This window comes from Eupeodes corollae, chromosome 2, assembly GCF_945859685.1.
Source record: "Eupeodes corollae chromosome 2, idEupCoro1.1, whole genome shotgun sequence".
NCBI classification, from domain to species: Eukaryota; Metazoa; Arthropoda; class Insecta; order Diptera; family Syrphidae; genus Eupeodes; species Eupeodes corollae.
The window spans coordinates 40,628,276-40,649,392 of record NC_079148.1 but is presented as its reverse complement, the minus strand read 5'-3'; the positions used below and the strand labels follow the sequence as shown (position 1 = coordinate 40,649,392).

Here is a 21,117-nt window from a genome sequence, read left to right as displayed (position 1 = left end):
AAAATTGTATGTATACTTTTTTGAAAATTAAAAGAAAGAACAGTTTTTATATTTTTGATTAGGCTTTTTCCTATGTAAACGACCCCTAATTAAACCCACCAAAAATATAAATAATTCCTTAAATTTGACTTTATTTGCTTAGCGGTTTTAAATTCCATAAGAAATAGCTTCTATAAGTTCTTATGTTTCTCTTAAACTTTGTAAAAATTAAAAAAATACTTAGAAATGGAATACAAACCTCAAGTCTGTATAGAAGTAAGATAAGTAATAAATTTTAAGGTCAAAATATTATTGTCAGGTGCACCAAATCACACAAAAGGAGTATTGGTTCAAAAATGACAATTTTGTTATGACAAGAAGGTAGAATCAAATTTTTATATTTTTTCATTCCAGTGTAAATACAACATTATACATTTTCTACATTTCTCTATCTCGATATAATTTTAAATTCCTTTAGTATCTCTGTTTCTTTTTTTGTTTTATTTATATTTATAATTTTATTTTTTGTTTATTATCAAATTACAAACTGAGTTAGTTATAACCTGAGTTTTCCTCTGTAATTAATTGTTTGTAAACAAAAATAAAAAAAATTATTTGCATTGTTTTTTACCCAACCAACCAACAAAAAAAAACAAACAAAATTCCACCAATGTTTTGTCTTTCGTAGTGAATTCGCAAAAGAACGAGAAAAAGTAGAAAATAGGCAAGAATTTCTTAAGCTTAGAAGACAACAGCAACTAGAAAGAGAGTTAAACGGCTATGTTGAATGGATTTGTAAAGCTGGTAGAGTATTATATTAAACAAAAAAAAAAACTGAAATATAGTTGAATGCTTTTAAACATATAATTAACAACAAAACACTGTTGATATATTTTCATCTTTTTTTAAATGTTCCTGCATCATTCCTAACAATATTTTTACACCAATGCTCCTCCTTTATAATAATACAAAAACATCCTTTGCTTGAAAATCAAAATAACTTATTTTTTTCAATTTGTTTTATTTTTGTTAATATATTTTTTTTTTGTTTTTTCTATTTTTCAATCGTCAAAATTTCAGAGGAAGTGATACTAGCCGAAGAAAGAACAACTGAAGAGGAAAAAATGCACATAATGGAGGGTAATAATAATTATAATTATACAAATATTTGTTTAAAAATTAATAAATATTTTTTTCTGGGAATTATAGCGAGAAGAAGAAATGCCGCCAAACGAAAAAAGCTGAAAAGCTTAGGAAAATCTAAGTCAACAGATACAGAAGAAGAAGAAGGCGAAGAAGATTATGGTGATGATGGTATGAATAATAAAATAGCTAAATACAAATTTTGACTTATTAATTTTGATCTAAAGAAAGCCTATACAACCTTTAACTCATAGTAATTAAGAAAATAAGGGGTCGCAAAATTTATGATCCTGAAATTTTTCAAGAAAATAGAGAGATACTTATGGTTGTGACCAATAGAAACATATTGCGCTAATGATTACAGTCACTTCAGTCTTGAACCTTGAAATACAGATAAGGTGCTCTAATTTTTCTAACTCAACTCATATATTTCCAAGGCTTAGATCAACTTAAAGCTTGAAAAACTTCTTAAAGTACAAATAAGGTCCTCTGTTATTCCTGACTTGAGGATTGAATCCAAAAGATGGTTAGCACATGTATTCGTACCATACACTTGACAGACCTGAAATGGGTAGTACTCTTAAGGCTAACTATGACGGCCTGAGACTTTTATCCGAGCTATTCATTTTCACAAGTTATCCTGATTTGGTAATCTGTTTTGTGAGTTTTTCCAACTTTCAATCTGATTTTGAAAAATCTTTGTACTTAAGATTCATCGGTGTAATATTTTAAACGATTTATTAAAATTTCATGCTAGAGGTCTTGGGTTCAATCCCCGCTGTGCCACCTAAAGTTATTGTATCAGGTTCTATCTCTTGGAAGCAATGGACAAGTCTCCAAGAGTTATTCTCGTCATGAAAGTGCTTTTTTAAATAAGCCGTTCTCATTCAGCATACAAACTGTAGATCCCTTCATTCCTGAAATGACTCGAAAACAGGAATTGTTGAGAGTTGTAAGTCACTATTTCATAATTTTTTAGCAGCTGTTGCGCCAATTTTAAAGCCATTTTTGAAAGTTACTTAGGTAAAAGATGAATTTAATAATAAAGTTAAAATTAACGTTTAAAACTCTAAATAATTTTTGAACTTCTGGCACTGCAAAATAATATAGAGTGTCCTCTAGATTAAGGAGTTTTTGCGTTGAAAGATTTTTATGAACTTTCACTCTTTAGGCAATTATTTATTTAGAAAACCGAAAAAGAGTAAAATGATAGGACATTTATTGAAGGGTAAATATAAACGTATGGGCTTTCCTTAGAATATATTTTTATGAATATATTAGTTTTATAACATATTTTATTTATAAATCATGATGTATACCGTCTTACGAATTTTTAGTTGACAAAAAATTGTATTATTATTAAATAAATTATTGATTTAATTTATTTATATCAATTTCATTTGGTGTGTGCGCATAATTATCATTGAACAACATTTTCTTTCAGTTGAGACTGATAATGAAAAGGAAGGTACGACTTAAAGATAAATTTAAGAAATTGTATCAAAATAACTGTGCTAGTGTTAAAATACAAAAAATAATATAATGCAGCGTGTTTCGCAGTTTTTACCAAAACGCTTTTGTATAGAAAAGAATGCATATTCTAATGTTACTAATACATAACTTTTATAACTAGTTACCATAGTTTTTCCAAAGCTTGAAAAAAAAAATTAATAGTTTAATTCTATGCTCTGCTGCTAAAACTCGTAGATTGCAAATTAAACATCACCTTAATTTCTCAGGAATCTTTTTGGAAAGGATGTAATATTTTGTTTATTAATTTTAAATAGAATGTGTCGTATTTTCATACATTTTATTTAAAATTTTATTGCAGCTAAATGTAATGTCCCCGTATTGTATGTATGCACATTTTGTTGTGCACATTTCACCAAAAAAATTCAATTTAAATATTTTGCAACAACTATTGTAATTAATGTTTGCAAAAATAACACAAAAATGTTTTCCTGATTATTTTTTTTAAATTATAAAGTAATTAAAAAATTAATAGCAAAGATTTGATTCAAATTAGTTTATATCGAAGGAGTATTCAAAAAATATACTTGCAGAACAGTTTCAAGAATTATGGTACACAAATTATTTTTTTTCTGGGTTTTTATTTTTCTTTTCTGTCTGATAAAACACAAAATAAACATACATACATACATTGTTAGGCATTTGATACAAAAAATCAAAGTTTTAAATAAACAAAAAAGCACCATATCAACTATAAGCTAGTAAATTAAAATTTTAAACATATTTTGTACTGTATGAGTCTAAGTAAAATTAACCTTACATATGTAAATAACTTCCTTCCATCTGCCACTTTGAAAGTTTGCCAAATTTAACTTAAGGACGCGAATAAATCACATTTATTCTACGAAAAGTACATTCAAAAGAATTTAGTGATTTCATTGAGTTTTCTTGAAAATTTAATATATATATATTTTTAAAACTCAAGAAGCTACTAAAACGTTTATGTCTCTAGCATTATTTTTTAATTGAATGTTGATATTTCTAATTGAATAAATATTATACATTTTTGTTCAAGTCCGAAAACCACACAATAAATGCTGGTGTGCCACAGGGCTCTGTTCTGACTCCAACACTCTTTCTCATTTTTTTAACCGATCTTCTGTGTACAAATTCTAACACAATACATTGTTTCGCTGACGGTAGTACTCTTAGCTTTTAATATTCGTTTTCAGACTCAAATCCTTCTTCTTCGGATGTGGAACTCAAATGAAAAACTATGATACGCTCATTAAATTCCGATCTAAACAGCAATAGGGAAGACAAAATCACGTGTAATTTAATAATTCAAAAACCATTGTACCACTAAAGTGAGATATACCCCTCCCCCTTGCCTTTATCCATGGATGGCGCTTGCATCAATGAGACTGAAAATCTCGATATTCTACGTATGTGTTATCTAAAAGCTTTGTATACGCCCAAATCTTGAGTATAATTCTCATCTTTTGGCTGGAGCTTCTTTAACTAACTTAAGCCTCCTGTACAGTATTGAACGAAGAGCATTTAAGTTGATTGTTGATAATGTCATAACTGGTGCATCGCTTTAACATCGTCGTAAAGTTTCTTGTCTCACCCGTTTTTACAGTTATTTTTCCTTCATGAAATACCTAGGCTTTTATAAATGTTCAACAGTATACCCTCGAGTCCAACTGTCAATTGCAGATTCGTTCCTTAGCCGTACTACGTGAATGTGCAAATACTCACACTAGGTCTCTGCCTAATAAGGGTATAGTAATATCCCCTTGAGTTTGCGCATTTTATAAAAAAAAGGCAGGATACCATTAGTACAGAGTCAACAAATTTTGAGCGCATTTGATGATAAGGTTCACTTGAAACAGTTTTCGTTTGGAATAGTTTAATCTACAGTTAACCATGGCTCAGAATGTTTTAAGTGTTAATTATCATATTAATAAATACATCCATTAGCTTCTCATTACTACCCCAATTATACAGCTTAATAATGTACTCAATAAAGCTTGCTATAGTTCCAGCCAGCCTTGAATGAACTCAATGAATAATAATAAATAGAATATAGTTTTGCTGCTCATATATCAAACATACCCTACACTAGAATCCATTACAAAATCAAAAAATTAATTATTATTATTATAATTTTTAAATTTTAAACAAGGTACAAAACGTTTATTTATGTTTTCTTAAAGTCTATAGATATATGTTCAAATTAAAATGTTAAATCACATAATATGTTTCTATAAAATGTATCGCCAAATAATTGTTTGTGTACTTATATGTTAAATATTTTATTTTTATTGTTTTCAAAACTCCGAACTTGATGTTCGTACATATTAAATTTATTATACTTTATGTTAAAAATACAAAATAAACTAAAACAGTACCACTTTCAGGATATCTTAAATCGCGAACGAAAACTCAAGGCACATGCAAGGGTTTCTGGCATGCGGAAAAGCGATTTCGATTCTGGATCCGACATACCGTCAAAACACAATGGTTCTATTGGTTCGTCATAGTTTTGGTGTTTCTGAATACTGTTTGCGTAGCAGTAGAACATTACGGCCAGCCAGATTGGCTTACAAAATTTCTGTGTAAGTATTTTTAAAAAAGAACAAAACAAACGTTCTTTGTAACGTTTGGGATCCTGATGCAGTCTCATCGTTAGAGTAAGACCGCTTAGGCTGTGATATTGTCCGCATGTTCACTCATTGTTATGATATGATGATGATGTACCCTATTATTCAGAAAATCAATTGTGATCAGATTTTTTTATATTTGATTGATGGAGAAAATTTGTATAGAGACTCCAATTGGACACTAAAAGATCTTATAAGAAACTTTCTTATAAGGACATTCCCAGTTGAAAAATCCAATCTCAATTGATTGTCTGCAATTTAGTAGGGAGGGGGGTTGATTATGTATCAAATATAATTTTTCTCTGTCTTTCTTTTTTAATTCTATTTACAGATTATGCAGAATTTGTGTTTCTGGGTCTTTTCATGACAGAAATGTGGGTCAAGATGTACGCTCTAGGTCCACGGATATATTTTGAATCATCATTCAATCGTTTCGATTGTGTCGTCATTAGTGGTTCGATATTCGAAGTGGTGTGGTCCGAGGTGAAAGGCGGCTCATTCGGTTTGTCCGTTCTACGCGCCCTCCGTCTACTACGTATATTTAAAGTGACCAAATATTGGTCATCGCTGCGGAATCTTGTGATTTCGCTGTTGAACTCGATGAGATCCATCATTTCATTGTTGTTCCTGCTCTTCTTGTTCATTCTGATATTTGCATTGCTAGGCATGCAATTGTTCGGTGGACAATTTAATCTGCCGAATGGTACGCCCGAAACAAATTTCAACACATTTCCGATTGCACTATTAACTGTATTTCAAATACTGACCGGTGAGGATTGGAACGAGGTCATGTATCAGGGTATAATATCACAGGGTGGAGCCAAGAAAGGAATGATTTATTCACTGTAAGTTTTTTGTTTTCTTTTATTTTGTTTTTGTTTCTGTTAATTTTAAGTTTTTCTTGTGTTTTTTGTCAAAACTTTTGTTTGTCTAATTTTTGTTTTTTATAAATTTTTGTTGAGTATTAATCAATTCCACCTGTAAATGTGTAACAACTTCTACTTCTTCTACATTAAACGTAATATCAAACGTCTTTAGAAAATCATAAACAGTCCACGTCACTTGATTATTCGTAGAAGGTATTTTCCATGTTTCTTGTTGAGAATTTTAACAAAAATGGTATTTCAATTTTAACATTTCCAAAATATTTAGAAGAAATCCAAGTAATTTAGGAAAAACTCGTTGTAATGTAATATTTTAACAGCTTTTATATAGCTTTTCGTTTTTTTTTTAAGAAATTAAGTTATAAAACTGATCATTACGTATTTTAAGTCAAAATACTTAAATTGTAGCAGAAAGGGGTGAGAAACAAATTTTCAAATGTTCATCATGATTTGAACTATTAGAAGAATATTTCTGTTTCAAGAAACTGGTTGTATATCAGCATTTTGTTTCAACTTTAAGAATATTTAGGAATATTTTCCCAACATAAGGGAAAATTATAATATTTGTCGTTTATTTTTAAAAATTTGTAAATCAATATGATATAAAACAATTTTAAATAAAATGACAATTTCAGGAAATGCAATATTTCATTTTCTACAGAACTCATCCTAATTAATTGAGAGGAAGTCTACATTTGCTTATACCCAAAATTCCTAAAAACTTCTTCGATTTAATCAAGTGACGTAGAGTGTTAATCTTTATATATTTTACAAACGAGTACTACGACTGTTTAAATAATATTTAACAATTATTTTGTAATAGAGAAAATATCGATTTTTTATTTTTTTTGTTATAATTAATAAAATAGGTTCCCGTATAATTGTCTATTACCTAAACTTATACATTTTAGTTAAATTACTTTTATATTTTCTGTACTCGTACAATAAATATTGTGTCTTTTGTCGGATCAACATTTTTTATCATAATATAATACAGTAGTCCATCCTGTAGTAGTAAACAAAAAGAAAAACTATATAAGTATAAAATATCGTTGCTAGAAGTCAAGATCAAATAACGTTGAACGTTGAACCATTAATGTGCGCAATCATCGTCTTCAAGATAATAATTATTTCAAAACAATACGTATCAGATTTAATTTAAGAGAATTAAATTATAATGTATAAAAATATAAAAACAAATTGTTGGAAATCCAAACATTTTTGGATAATGAAGGATCATAAATCACAATATTATTTTTGTTTTAATCTTAAAAAACACACAAGTAGTATAGAAACTAGTTAGAGATTTTTTTAGACTTTTAATTAGAATTTTAAAAAATATACGTACATATTATTATTATATAATGTATGGTTACTTCTTTCCAACAATTTTAATTCTCTTAATAAAATCTGAATTAAATAATAATAATCAAATATATGACAGGTGATTAAAGTTACTTTTTCTTTTGTTCGAGCATGAAGTTATGTTGCAAATTATAACTAATATTTTTATTAATGCCAATTATATATTTACGATTTTTTATATAATTAAATTAACACAACCTTAGGTTGCATGTATTCTTGATCAGGTTTTATTTTTGAATCTTACATTTTTGGTTAGAAAAAATGAGAATTGAAAGCAAAGGTTTTATTTTTTAATGTTTTTTAGAGCAAATATATTTGTATATGTTTTATTTAAAACAATAGAAACTTACAAAGTAAAAGAAAAGCATTTCAAACTTCTTCATTGTTCGTAACTTACTTCTAATATATATTAAATATTTTAATTTCTTGAGATAGAGTTCCTCATTTAATTTTAAATTAAGATTAACTGCAGAGTCTTCATTTTTAAAATATAATAAAAAGGCATACAAATTGCTTACGAGTTCAAATTTTTGAAAAAAAAAGTTAACGACCAATAAACGTTCAAATATCAATTTTTGAGTGTAAAAAAAATCCTATAAGAAGTTTACTAAATCAAACAAAAAAAAACTTTTCAAAACATTTTTGTTTTTGTGTATTCTTGTTTTAAATGACTTTAATGATGGCTTTGCACTTTGCAGTGGACTGACAGCTTCATTGCTTAGAAAATAGCAAAAACTCTATAGATATTTTGACATTTATATTAATGTTTCAAGATTCATTACATTTAAAGATCCATAATCACTTATGGATTAAGCTTTACTTAATTACGATTATAAGATATTTTAATTCTTATAATACATTTTTGAAAAGGATATGAAAAAAAAATTAAATTTCAGACTTTCATATTGCAATAAACTTAAATTAAAACAAATGGAGTATGTACTTAACTCTTAAACGCTTCTCCGTGGCGCCTTCGATTGTTATTTTTCCTTTTTTGACACAGTCTTGAGAGTAACACATATCAAGAGGACGATATCAAGTAACTGCGGTGCTTTTCAATTTTATTAACCAATTGTTAAAGATTAGTAAATATAAATTTTTAATTTTGCATGTAAATAAAAACAAACTTAGAAAGGCTTAAGTTTTTTAGATTTCTATCTAGTTAGATTTTTCTTTTCAAAGAGGTTGTTAATTTTTTCCCGACAAAACATTGCTTTTTCAATAACTCCCTTACAAGAAATAAAGACTCCCTTTAATTGTAGTATTTTAAAATGGTCTTGAGATAAAATATTTTTCAAAATATCTAAATCAATAAATTAAAACTATTTAATGAAAATTATTGGTTGCTAAAGTACCTCACTTCAATGACCATTATTTTTCTTTGAGAGTAAATAAATATTTTTTTTAAATGTTAAGTACTTTTTCCATAGTAAATTCTGCATTATTTTCATGACAAGTTTTCGAATTATTGATAACAATTCGAAATTCGAAAAAAGTATGCATTTAAGTTTTTAAAGGGTGTCTTCACTTGGCAATGGAATTAAAAAAAAACGAAATTTCCACTTTTCGCACTTTTTCCTAAATTATTTAATTGAAAACCAAAAGACAAATCAGCAAAGATACAAAAAGAGTTAAATTATTTTATTTCAATAACATAAAGCTGCAGCTATACAAAATTAAGCGCACACAATTTCTCAAGCAATACAATAATTTGCAAAAGCTTATTTAATTTGCTTTTATAATATAAACACTATGTAATCTATTAACTAATAATATTAGTGCATGATATAGATATTAAACAAACACATACAAATTCAATTTATTATAATATTAATTAATTAAGCTTTCGAGAATATATTTTTAATATAAAAACTGAATCAACGATAAATAAGAAGAAAGGAAAGGCAATCAGTATTTTGACAGTCTTTTATAGCAAAAATTAAAGAAAAAAAAACCTGTCAAAAAAGGAAATACATAAATTAATTTAAATATAATTTCATTAAATATGAAATTAGGTGATGGATTTTTTCGAGTTCTCAGGAAAGTGCAATATCATTGTCTTCGGTTAAAATTTACAATCAAATACTATTTCGGGAGAAAATGGCAGCCTAACGTTTATCGAACAAAAGAGAGTGTATTTTTTTACATTTTAGAAAATTGATTCTAAAAAAAAACTATTTTCACCTACCAGTGAAAAAAGTATTTTTTTTAAGTCTCAAATACTAGAAACATTGTTTTTGTTACTACCTATTTGTTAACACATTTTCATTTTTGTTGTTACACCACAAACACATAAACATAACATTTATGTCAAATTTGTTTAATATTTTAGAATTAACTAATTTTAATAAATGTATGGACACGATAATTAAATTTATCAACATTCACATTAGGTACACAAAGTAAATCCTTTAAATCACACATCTACTAAACCCAAATAACCCATACTTATACACATTTTTAGTACTCGTTTAATTATTTAGTTTTTAATAAAAAATTATACAATATACAATTTTTATTTTCAAATTTATTAAAAAAAAAACAATAACAATAACAAAAAAAAAAGAAAACATATTTTATTATTATTTGTCGTGTATCTTTTTATTTTCACAAAAACACAAAATGCAGATACTTTATCGTTTTGGTGCTATTCGGTAACTATACACTGCTAAATGTGTTCTTGGCTATCGCCGTCGATAATTTGGCAAATGCCCAAGAACTGACAGCAGCTGAAGAGGAACAAGTTGAAGAGGACAAAGAAAAACAATTGCAGGAGCTTGAAAAAGAAATGGAAGCTCTTCAAGGAGATGGTGTTTATGTTGAAGGGCAAACAGCAGCGCCAGCTACTGGTGGCAAAAGTAAAAAGAAAGAAGAGGAGAAAAAAGAAGAAGAAGAGGTCACCGAAGGCCCCAAGCCAATGTTGCCATATTCATCAATGTTTATTTTATCACCGACAAACCCGTAAATATTGTTTTTTATTTTATTTTTTATTAATTTGTTTCTAACTAACAAATAAGTCTGCTAGGTGGCATTTTAAATTAATAAGTTTTTTTTAAACGATTTAATTGAAAATTTTTTGAGTAACTATTCTTATTTCCATCTTGGATTATTGCATTTTCGGACCAAAACATTGTAATTAAAATGTTTTGTCAATTTTCTGTTGATAGGTCACACAAAAGATTATAATCACGGGAGTCTGAATTTTTCTGTTCAAACTTCTCCAAATGTTCAATAATGTTACAAGATATTTCCCGAATATCCGAAGGAATAAATAGCTCATTTAAGTGAAATCAATTTTTGAAGACGGAAAAAGTTTACCATTTATATCGGAACACGTTACCGCCAAAGCTACGGTTCCAGAAATATGAAATATTTGATGACCAATTTTTAAAGATTTTCCATCACAAGTTGGTCAGTTTCTTTCTTTTTGCTGAAAACAAACTTCTTTCTCATAAATATCTTGTAATTCCTCCATAAAATTCATTAATCATCTCTTGACAGCGTAATATCTCCCTAAATATATCTGCACCAGCTTTACTTTTCAATTAGTAAGGCCCAATAATTTTTCCACTAATTTATTTATACTTGCTAAAAAGCAAAACTATTGTAAATACTCCAATTCTTCTAATTGTGACTTTAAGACTTTCAGCACTTTTGAAATGCATTTTAAATATGTCAATGGATTGTTAAAGCTCGTTCCATTTTTAGTAGTGGTGTAGTTTTTTCTTGCCAAATATCAAAAGATGACAGCTTCAAGAGTGAGACCTGTCTAAATTCACGATTTTCATCATTTAAGGTTAGAATTTTTATAATTCTAACACGTTGTTGATGTTGGTATTGTTCCGTTTTTAAGAAATGCATTTTCACCAATTCAATACCTTGTTAAAGCTTGTGTCGCTCCATTTTTAGTAATGGTGTAGTTTTTATTTGTCAAATATCAAAAGATGAAAGTTGTAAAGGTGCCAGTTATCTAATTTTGATGATCTGTCAATGGGTAAGTTTCTCGGTTAAGCGATGTTTTCGAAATTAATGTTGTTCTATTTAAAGTTTATGTTTTCTTGCAATTATGTAAAAAATATCATCCAAAGGATCAAATTATTATCTGAGATTATGGTGGATACCAAAATATATAGACTTAAGCTAAAAATAAAAAAAAAAAACAATCAGTATAAAATAACTTATTTGAATCAAGTGCCACCTATCGGACTTATATAGTTATTTTAAAAATTTACACAAACAAGCTTATCTAAACAAACCAATTATTAATTTTTTTTCTATTTCCCAATGCTCTCAAAATCTTGACGATGATGTTTAAAAAAAAAATTTAAAAAACTAAAAAAAAATCATACAGCATTCGTTGTGGAGCCCATTGGGTGGTCAATTTGCCATACTTCGATTTTTTCATTATGGTCGTCATCTCATTGTCATCGATAGCGTTGGCCGCCGAAGATCCCGTCATTGAAAATTCGACGCGAAATAAAATATTAAATTATTTCGATTATGCATTTACGGGCGTATTCACAATAGAAATGTTACTAAAAATTGTAGATTTAGGTATTATATTACATCCTGGCAGCTATTTAAGAGAATTCTGGAATATTATGGATGCTGTGGTCGTTATATGCGCTGCAGTAAGCTTCGGTTTCGATATGACCGGTAGCCAAGCGGGAGCAAATTTATCAACGATTAAATCGTTGCGTGTATTACGTGTCCTGCGTCCATTAAAAACAATTAAACGTGTACCGAAATTAAAAGCGGTATTCGATTGTGTGGTGAACTCGCTTAAAAATGTTGTTAATATTTTAATCGTGTATATATTGTTTCAATTTATTTTTTCGGTAATTGGTGTACAATTGTTCAATGGGAAATTTTTTTATTGTACGGACGATAGTAAACATACTGCCACAGAGTGCCAGTAAGTAAACAAAGAAAATTTTAAATTCAATCAAAATTTTTAATATTATATTATTAATTTCTTATAATTTTAATATTTTTTTTTTCATTTTATTTTAGTTTTTTTTTTGTTTTGTTTTTAATAAAATGTGTGTGTGTTGTGCTTAGATGTTTTACAGAATTTAAACATTGGCTTGTTTTATATTTTTATTTTTATTTATAAGTTTTAGTTTGTTGTGTTTTTTGTTTGTAGTTAATTGACAAAAAAAAGCTAAAAATTATAGAAGATCTCTGTCTATCCTATCGGTGTTTGCTATAAACTATATTTGTTGCATTATTATTTCCATCTTTAATAAATTTAATATATTTTAAATTTTCATTTTCGAAACAAAAACTATCAGCCCTGTAGATATTTCGCGTGTGTAATATATATTTTAATCTATGTGTAACTTATCCTAATTCAATTTATTGTCTACCTTTATACAAAAATGTGTTTGTATTTAGAAACTGAATTGAGCAGTGCGTGACTATTTTTCTTTAAGCGATTCCAACTATGTAAATAAAAAATATTTAAATGTAGGTGATAGATTTACCTTAAAACCTTATGTCTAACACCTGCTTTAAGAATTACCTAATTTTTATAAATAAATAAAAAAAAGTTTTGAAAATTCGCAAAGCAAAATAATCCAAGATAGCTAGTTATCATTTTTTGGATATTCAAAAAGATAGTAGTGTTTTAGAGTATTTCAAAACTTTTTTTTAAATTTGTTATACATATACTTCAAAGAGCACGCAACTTGCCTTAATAAAATAGTCTGTGTGAAGTGAATTAGAATGACCGCTTCGAAACTTTAAGTTTAAAACTCTGACATTTTCCCCTAAAATATATAAAAAACAACTATTAGTTTCTTTACTGTCTTTTTTATAGATAATATCTCTATATTATTTTATACTTTACCCTTACTTATATAAAATATAGTTGTAGAAAAAAACTATAATAAATATGTTTCCTCTGTCTATCTTTTGTAGAAAATTTACGTTTTTCTTAAATCGAATCTAGTGTTACCTTTTTAACCTCTTCTTAGATTAACATGAAATGCGTTCTTGAATTACTTTATATTATTTGATGACAATCTAGTAAAAGGTGATATTTTATTTTGATAAAAACATTAATAAAAAATTAAGTTGCAATTATAAAATAAATAAATACAGGCATACAAAAAAGAAAATAGAAACAATTTTTCAAACAAATATTGAAAATAAAAAAACAATAGCCTCAAAAGATTATTCTTAAGTTTTTCGAATGAAGGAAATTAGTTAAATTTGTCTATTTTAGTCTGAGTGATATTAAAATATATTTAAAGTTATTTTTAAAAGCTTAAACTTAATTTCTATAAAGTTTAATACGAGTAGTTATAGTGTTTCGATTTACTTGTTTGAAATTATAGCAAAACAAAAATATATTTGTATCTGGTTCAAGATATTTTTTTTCGGAAAATAAAAACATTTTTTTTCTGTTGGTAGTAGTTTGCAAATTTGTATTCAATAAAAATAAAAAAATCCAATATAGAAATATCGGCTTTCTAATTAATATTCTCGTTAATTGTTTATTTTTTTAACATATATTACAATTTAAATAGATTTTTACCAATTCTTATTTATGTATCAACCTTATTTGTATTAAAAATGTTTACTTAAAAAGGCAAACAATAGAATGTCTTTAAAAAATTACTTATTCAAAATAAAATGTGATTTTGTGGACTGTTGGTTAAACTAACCTGGAAAAAGGTATTTAATCATTCTCGCTTTAAAAATCCAATTTTTGAAGACATATTTTTACCGAAATATATCTGCATTCAATTTTTTAATTGATAACAAATTTTTAAGTACTAAAAAGATTCGAATATGAGATTTTTAAGGTCATAATAAGAATTACTATTGTCATTAGAATAAATCTCCAAAAAAAGATCATTTCAAGTTTAAAAATAAATTTGAACAAATTTAAATTTCCGAAAATGATTAATTTTAAAATAAGTACAAATTAAATACATTTTTAATACAAAATTAATTAGTTTTTCAAATAATATATTGTTGATACATAATTTTTTTTTTAACAATTAGACTCTAAAATTTTGTAATTTCTTATCAAATATAATATTGGCCGATAAAAATTAGCTTTTTCTTGTTGAGTTTTTTTTTAACTCTTGTAGTTTGTTGCATAATTATAAAAAATATATAAATATTATTGTTGCGTTAACTTTTTTCGACTATATACTCAATTAAATATATATACCTATATAAATATAATCATAAATAAATAATTGAGCAATACAAAGATATTATTTAAAAACTACTACTATCTATTATAATATTTACCATTTCAGATTAAAAATATATACAAAGTTTTTTTTTGTATTTAAAATCTTGTGCCTAATCGCATTTTTATAAAAATGAAAAACTTTAAAAACTAAAAAAAAATAAAGTTTTTTCAGATGCGAAAGATACAAAGACAGGATCGAGTAAAGTTTCGCTTTTTCAATACGCGCTTGTTTCGTCGAGAAATATGAAACTCGACACAAAAATTAACCTACATTAAAAACACAGTTTTTTTATTATAAACAAACAGGCTTATTGATTATTTTTTATTATTTGCAAATAATTTTATAGAGATTGTCATAGATAAAAGTATTATAACCAATACATATATATATGAATAAAATTCCACTGCAAATTAGTTTATTATGCATAGGAAAATCCTTAAGATATGCTTATTTTTAATTGTTAAATTTGTAATTTTATTGAAGATATTTTTGGATAAGGTATCACTTTCAAAAAAAAATAAAAATATTTTATAGTGAAGGAGCTAGAAAAGAAAATCCGTGTCCAATATATGAAAGATGTAAAATTCTAGATATTTTATACAAAAAATCAAAAGTAAATAAAATTATTAGGTTTACGGAGGAAAATTAAAAAAATTAGGTTACTAATTCCATTTGCCTTAAACACAAATCAGAAAATACTTATTTCAAAATGTCAGAAACTTTTTCAATATCCATAAAATCCTTATGAGCACATGCGTCAGATTTTAGGAATTATCATCGAACACTATTTGCCTTTAAGGGCTTTGAGTCAAAATAATACAGAAAGACTTCACGCAAAACAAATATAGTTACGCACTAGCTTCCAAAAAAATCCAAAAAAACTACAACAGAAAATTAATAAGATTTGTGTTATTGCTTGTATCTGATGTCACAAGTACCTAAGCTTTTATAAAAGTAACACAAGTTTACCATACCAACCATACTACTGCCAGAAGATTTCTTAATAAGCTAAATATCATCATTCACGAAGCTAACAGTAAAAGAAAAAGACTAATTCAAAAATAAAATCATTTTTTATAGAATCTAATAATAACAATAAACTTAATATTTTTTAAGGACACGCTACAATCACTTTTTTATAAATATATAAGAAAATATTCTTACAGTTATTATAAAACGCTAAAATATTTTTTGCAACTTAAAATTATAATAAAGTATAATTTACAGGGTGGGTCATAAATTTTAAGCACAATTTGTTTTAATTTGTTGTAATTCACAATTGTTTTAATTTTCTTACAGCACAATTTTTTCTCACGAATAACGATGAATTTTTTTAATTTGTAATTTTAACACAGAAGCAATAGAATTCAAGTCTATTCTTATATTCAAATTAGATTTATTTCAAAACATTTACACGAAAAATCAATTAATTTATTATTTTTAATTCTATTGACTTGAAGATTTTACGTCTTAATCCAAAGCAGTTGCAACATTTTTAGTTTAATTTTTAATTAATTAAGATAAATTTAATTGTTTTCCAACATTTTTAAATGTTTTTAATATTTATCTTGAACTTTTACTTATGTGTAGTATATATTCGGAATCACAAACAATTATAATTTCATTCGTAGCAACTTTATATTTAAATATAATATATTTTTTTAATTTAAAAAATTTATATTCTTATTATTTATGGCTCATCCTGTATACATACGAAAAAGATAAGCGGTATATTTTTGTTTAAATTTTAATTAAGATTTTTATTAGTTTAAGAGCTTATTGTCATCTTAAAAAAAACATTTATTTATAAAAATAGAAGAAAAAAATATGAAAATGAAAATGACCTTCAGCTTGAGAATCCTGTTTGTATATTTTAGTTAACAATTTTTTAATTTTTAGTTGTGTTTTTTGTCCGCAATATAATATTTGTGTGCTGTGTGTTCCCTCACACCTTTAAACAAACAACAACACTAAAACCCCCTTTCCATACCCCAGAAAGCTTCAATCCAATATTTTTATAAAATATTTATTATAATTTTAACTATGTGTGCTAGCCGTCCCATAACAATTAAAAAAAATAAACAGGCTATTTATATATTATTTCATATACATACTAAGTCTAGAATGTTTAAACGTTAAAAAATATCCGTATCCGTAAAATCCGTGCTAATGTCAATGTCAATGTCCACACTATCTTCTACTCGCATTATTAAGCTACCGTAAAACTAACAAAAACAAACTACATGCAGAACTGTATTTTGAGCTTATTTTCATAAATATGAAGAACGTTATGTGTATTTGGTTTAAATGTATATGTTCTGTAATCGATTTTGTAACATTTCCTATTTTTTTACGCCTAATTGCAACCATATAAAACAAATTATGTTTTGTACAAAAATAAAAATTCAAATTTAAATAAATAAAAAACACACAAGCAGACAATTTTCACACGAAATTTGATATAATTACCAGGGGTTCCTTCTTCAGATATGAAGAAGATGAACTATTACCAAGAGAGGAACGGCGGATTTGGAAAACGCGAAACTTTCACTACGATAATGTAGCAACTGCCATGTTAACATTATTCGCTGTACAGACCGGTGAAGGATGGCCTCAGTAAGATATAATTTTCTTTTTGAAAATCTATATTTTTTAGTAAAAAAAAAATATTAATAACAAAAAACAACGTCTTTTGTAGTAATTCTTATTTTTATATTTTTATACAATATATTTAATTAACATGAATGTATTTAACTTTCCTTTCAAAATGAAAATAATATAGAGTCCTTCAAAATTCAATGGCAGCCACATATGAAAACAGGGGTCCAATTCAAAATTTCCGGATTGAAATGTCCTTATTTTATATTGTATATTTCATAGTATTTCCATTCTTCTTCGTTAACATTTTCGTGGCCTTGATTATCATTACATTTCAAGAGCAAGGCGAGGCTGAGTTGCAAGATGGTGAAATCGATAAAAATCAGGTGAGTTTAACTTTTTAAATTATATAAATTTAGGATGAAAGTATAATAATGTACTGAAGTAGAAAAAAAGAGGTATTTATGTTAGTGTTCTTTCTCACTAAGAAGACAGCTCTGGTTTATTTTGTTAAAAATTCTCTATCTTGTTATAATGTTACAATAAATTTATTTATTCTTTAATGAGAAAAACAATAATAAAACATGAACAATTCGTAATAAACTAAAACTAAAAACTTCTCTTTTTCGTTTAAAAATTTCTATTATAGAAATCTTGCATAGATTTTACGATTGGTGCTCGACCTCTGGAACGTTATATGCCGAAAAATCGTAACACTTTCAAATACAAAGTGTGGCGAATCGTAGTTTCAACACCATTTGAGTATTTTATAATGATGCTAATTGTGTTCAATACGCTATTACTTATGATGAAGGTATGTAAAATATGTATAGAAAAATTATATATCATTTTAATATGATATCATCTATTTTGAAATATTTTGAACAAAAAACGTATAATTTAAATGTCTTTAAATAAAGGTCGAAGAAAATCTCTATTTAAACAAACACTTTCTTACTCTCACTCGTATACACTGACATTTATACTTAAAAGTTACAATATTTTCCGATTTGGATAAACAATAACATTAATAATACTGAATAACCTAAACTTTAAAATCTATTTACAAAATACACAATACTTGCTCTTTTTAACAATGTTTTTTTTTATATATATATAGTATTACAATAATATAATACATTGCTAAATTGTTGTTTGTGTATGTAAAAATAAGGAATAAATAATAATTTATTTTTATTTTATATGCACGATAGTTTTTAGTTTTGCTGTAAATAAATAAATTGCATGAAATAAAGTATATTTTTATTTTTTATATCTGCACATTCCCTTTTTTTGTAGGCGTTAGCTTTTATTTTTAAATATTATGTTAGTTAATAAGATATTGCGAGCACAAAACAGCGTTTTAAAGCACTAAAGTTACTCTAGTTTTGAAGTTAAAAAAATCAAGGACCCAACGACCGGTAAATCAGTCAAAAACCACCGTAAAATATTTAAATAATATTGAGTAAATTATAAATTTAATGTTTTAGCAGAAAGTATATTGTGGTAATTTAAATAAGAAATTATAACTTTTTAAGGAAAAAGCAATTTTTTGATATAACGAAAAGAATATAAAATGTACTTTACAAGAGTGTTGCTTCATTTTGAGGATCATAACATTAATATTATTTTATTTATGTGTACTTGTTTTATAAATTAACACGTTTGTCTTGTTATAAGTTCTTAGCACATTTGTTTAAATATTGATATGTATACATACATAAAACTACATTCTTAGTTAGGAAATACAATTTTGAAAAATCGAATACTTAAAAATTATATCTTATTAATAGAATCAAATCTATTCGGAATTCAATTTGCTATTTTTTTAAATTTTACTACTTTTTAACAAATTATCATGGTTACTTGTGATATTAGAAATTCATAAAATTGTATAAATGAAAGCTTCTTTATTAGTCCTGAAAAAATTTAAATGTGTTATTAACAGTGAAGATCTTTTCAATTTTCAAGAGCTATAATCCCAAAATGAGATTATTGAACTTGCACTTGATATTGCAAAAGCATTTGATAGGGTTTTGCATCAGACTCGAAAAAGTTTTTCTTCGGTTTTCATTAATCCCTTCTTCATTGGAATAGTAATTACCTTTCGAAACGTTCAATATAAGTAGTATTGGATGAGCTCAAGTCCAAAGGTTCTGTTCTGTCCAGTGTTGCCCAGTTGACCCGTTTCATGTCAAATTTGACAAGATTTCATCGCTGTTGACATGAAATGAAATACAAATTTTGTCAAAAGTATTTTGACTTGTTTTTTGACTTTATTTAAAAATTCAATATGCAACTTAACTTTTTGTTAAAATATTTTAAAATACATTTCAACTTCAGTGTAGGTCGAGTGTAGTGTGTTATACTATGAACTGCAATCAATGAAGTTACCTTTGAATATATATAATATGAAGTACAGCCTAACAAAAACCATTCCCAAAATCCCAATCATATGCTGTCATTCTTCTTAAGCTACAAGGTGCACAAGACAACTGGTTCTGGTTTACTATATTTGATAGAGTATGCGTGAAAAAACCCACCCATATTCCAAACTCGTTTGTTCACCATGAAGATGAAGTTTGACCCTGATTCAAAAGAAAAGATTTTAAGCCAATGGAGCAATCTTTGTTTCATAAAATGGATAAACATAAAAGAGACGGTGGCTTTCTGGTGCGAAGTTCTTTGGATGTGAAACTGTGTGTGGAAAATAAAAAACTGCATGGAATTTAATAATTAGACAACTCAATGCTGTGATATTTTATTTTCTCGGTACCGGAAGGATCTTATACACGATGTCCCCAAAAATTCCACACTATGTTTGGGTTCTCTAACGCAATCTGATCTTCATGTTAACTACAAGACTTATAAACGTCCAAAGCTTGAGTATAACTCCTATTACAGAGATGGCGCTCCTGCCTCTTGGACGATATTGAACTTTGATCATATAACGTTGCTTAAAGTAGAGTTTCTTGTCTCAACCTTTCTATCCATTATTTTAACGGTTTATGCTCTAGAACTATATCCCTCCCCTTAAACATTTCAACATTAATACTCGCTTTTCTAGGAATGCTCATCAGTGTACCATCGAGCCCAAGTTGGGTCGTACTTTTGTTATACTACTAGAATATCGAATAACTTTCCACAGTTCTTCTTTCCCAGTCATTGCATTTCAGAATCAATGTGTACCGACACCTCCTTTTAAACCCTCGCTCCCTTGTGCTCACACTGTGTCTCAGCATAATAAGGGTAGTAATATCCCCTTGAGTACATGCATATTATTTAAAAATTAAATGATCTTCCATACAATCACAAACCATCCCTTAAGTTTTCCTAAGAAGAAGGAACACAACAAATTACTAACAACCTTCCTTACATGTTAAAATTAGACGGGCAATACAATTATGGGTTCAAAAAAGGGATTGTCCCTAAATCCCCTCTTCTTCAAGTACATATTTCATTTACTAGGATAATAAGTAATAGTGCGGAAAAAATAAGAATGCAGGTACTTAAACAAAAAACACACCTTTATGGTTGTCTTTCCCTTCCAATGATTGACATCCAATGAACTTAAGGGACAGTAGACGTTCGAAATAGTGAACCTAGTTCTCAAAAAATGTATAAATTTACCAATTTAAATTTCTTTTATATTTTTTTATATAACATAATTTACTACGGGTGGCATTGTTGTTGGTTAAAAAAGTGTGTTTATTTTGATTCAAAATCGAGGTTCAAAAATCTTATTAAAATTCTCTCTTAAAAACAGTGAATATGATTGGTACACTGTTATAGTAAAAA

The 21,117-nt window shown here is 26.9% G+C and overlaps 1 protein-coding gene across 23 annotated transcripts in view; it reads left to right on the top strand.

The window, feature by feature from the left end:
* LOC129947033 (voltage-dependent calcium channel type A subunit alpha-1) overlaps positions 1–21,117 on the top strand; it is a 115,784-nt gene that overhangs the window by 52,061 nt on the left and 42,606 nt on the right. For 15 of the 23 annotated variants that reach the window (XM_056057444.1, XM_056057449.1, XM_056057446.1 and 12 more), the window contains exons 9-19: positions 668–783; positions 1,060–1,119; positions 1,189–1,293; positions 2,567–2,590; positions 5,016–5,213; positions 5,590–6,103; positions 10,136–10,468; positions 11,859–12,422; positions 17,194–17,337; positions 17,504–17,705; positions 17,969–18,133. In XM_056057444.1, the coding sequence (XP_055913419.1) occupies positions 668–783; positions 1,060–1,119; positions 1,189–1,293; positions 2,567–2,590; positions 5,016–5,213; positions 5,590–6,103; positions 10,136–10,468; positions 11,859–12,422; positions 17,194–17,337; positions 17,504–17,705; positions 17,969–18,133 (2,425 nt within the window). The remainder of the gene's footprint in view (positions 1–667; positions 784–1,059; positions 1,120–1,188; positions 1,294–2,566; positions 2,591–5,015; positions 5,214–5,589; positions 6,104–10,135; positions 10,469–11,858; positions 12,423–17,193; positions 17,338–17,503; positions 17,706–17,968; positions 18,134–21,117) is intronic. The other 8 variants (XM_056057460.1, XM_056057455.1, XM_056057466.1 and 5 more) reach the window with 3 other exon arrangements.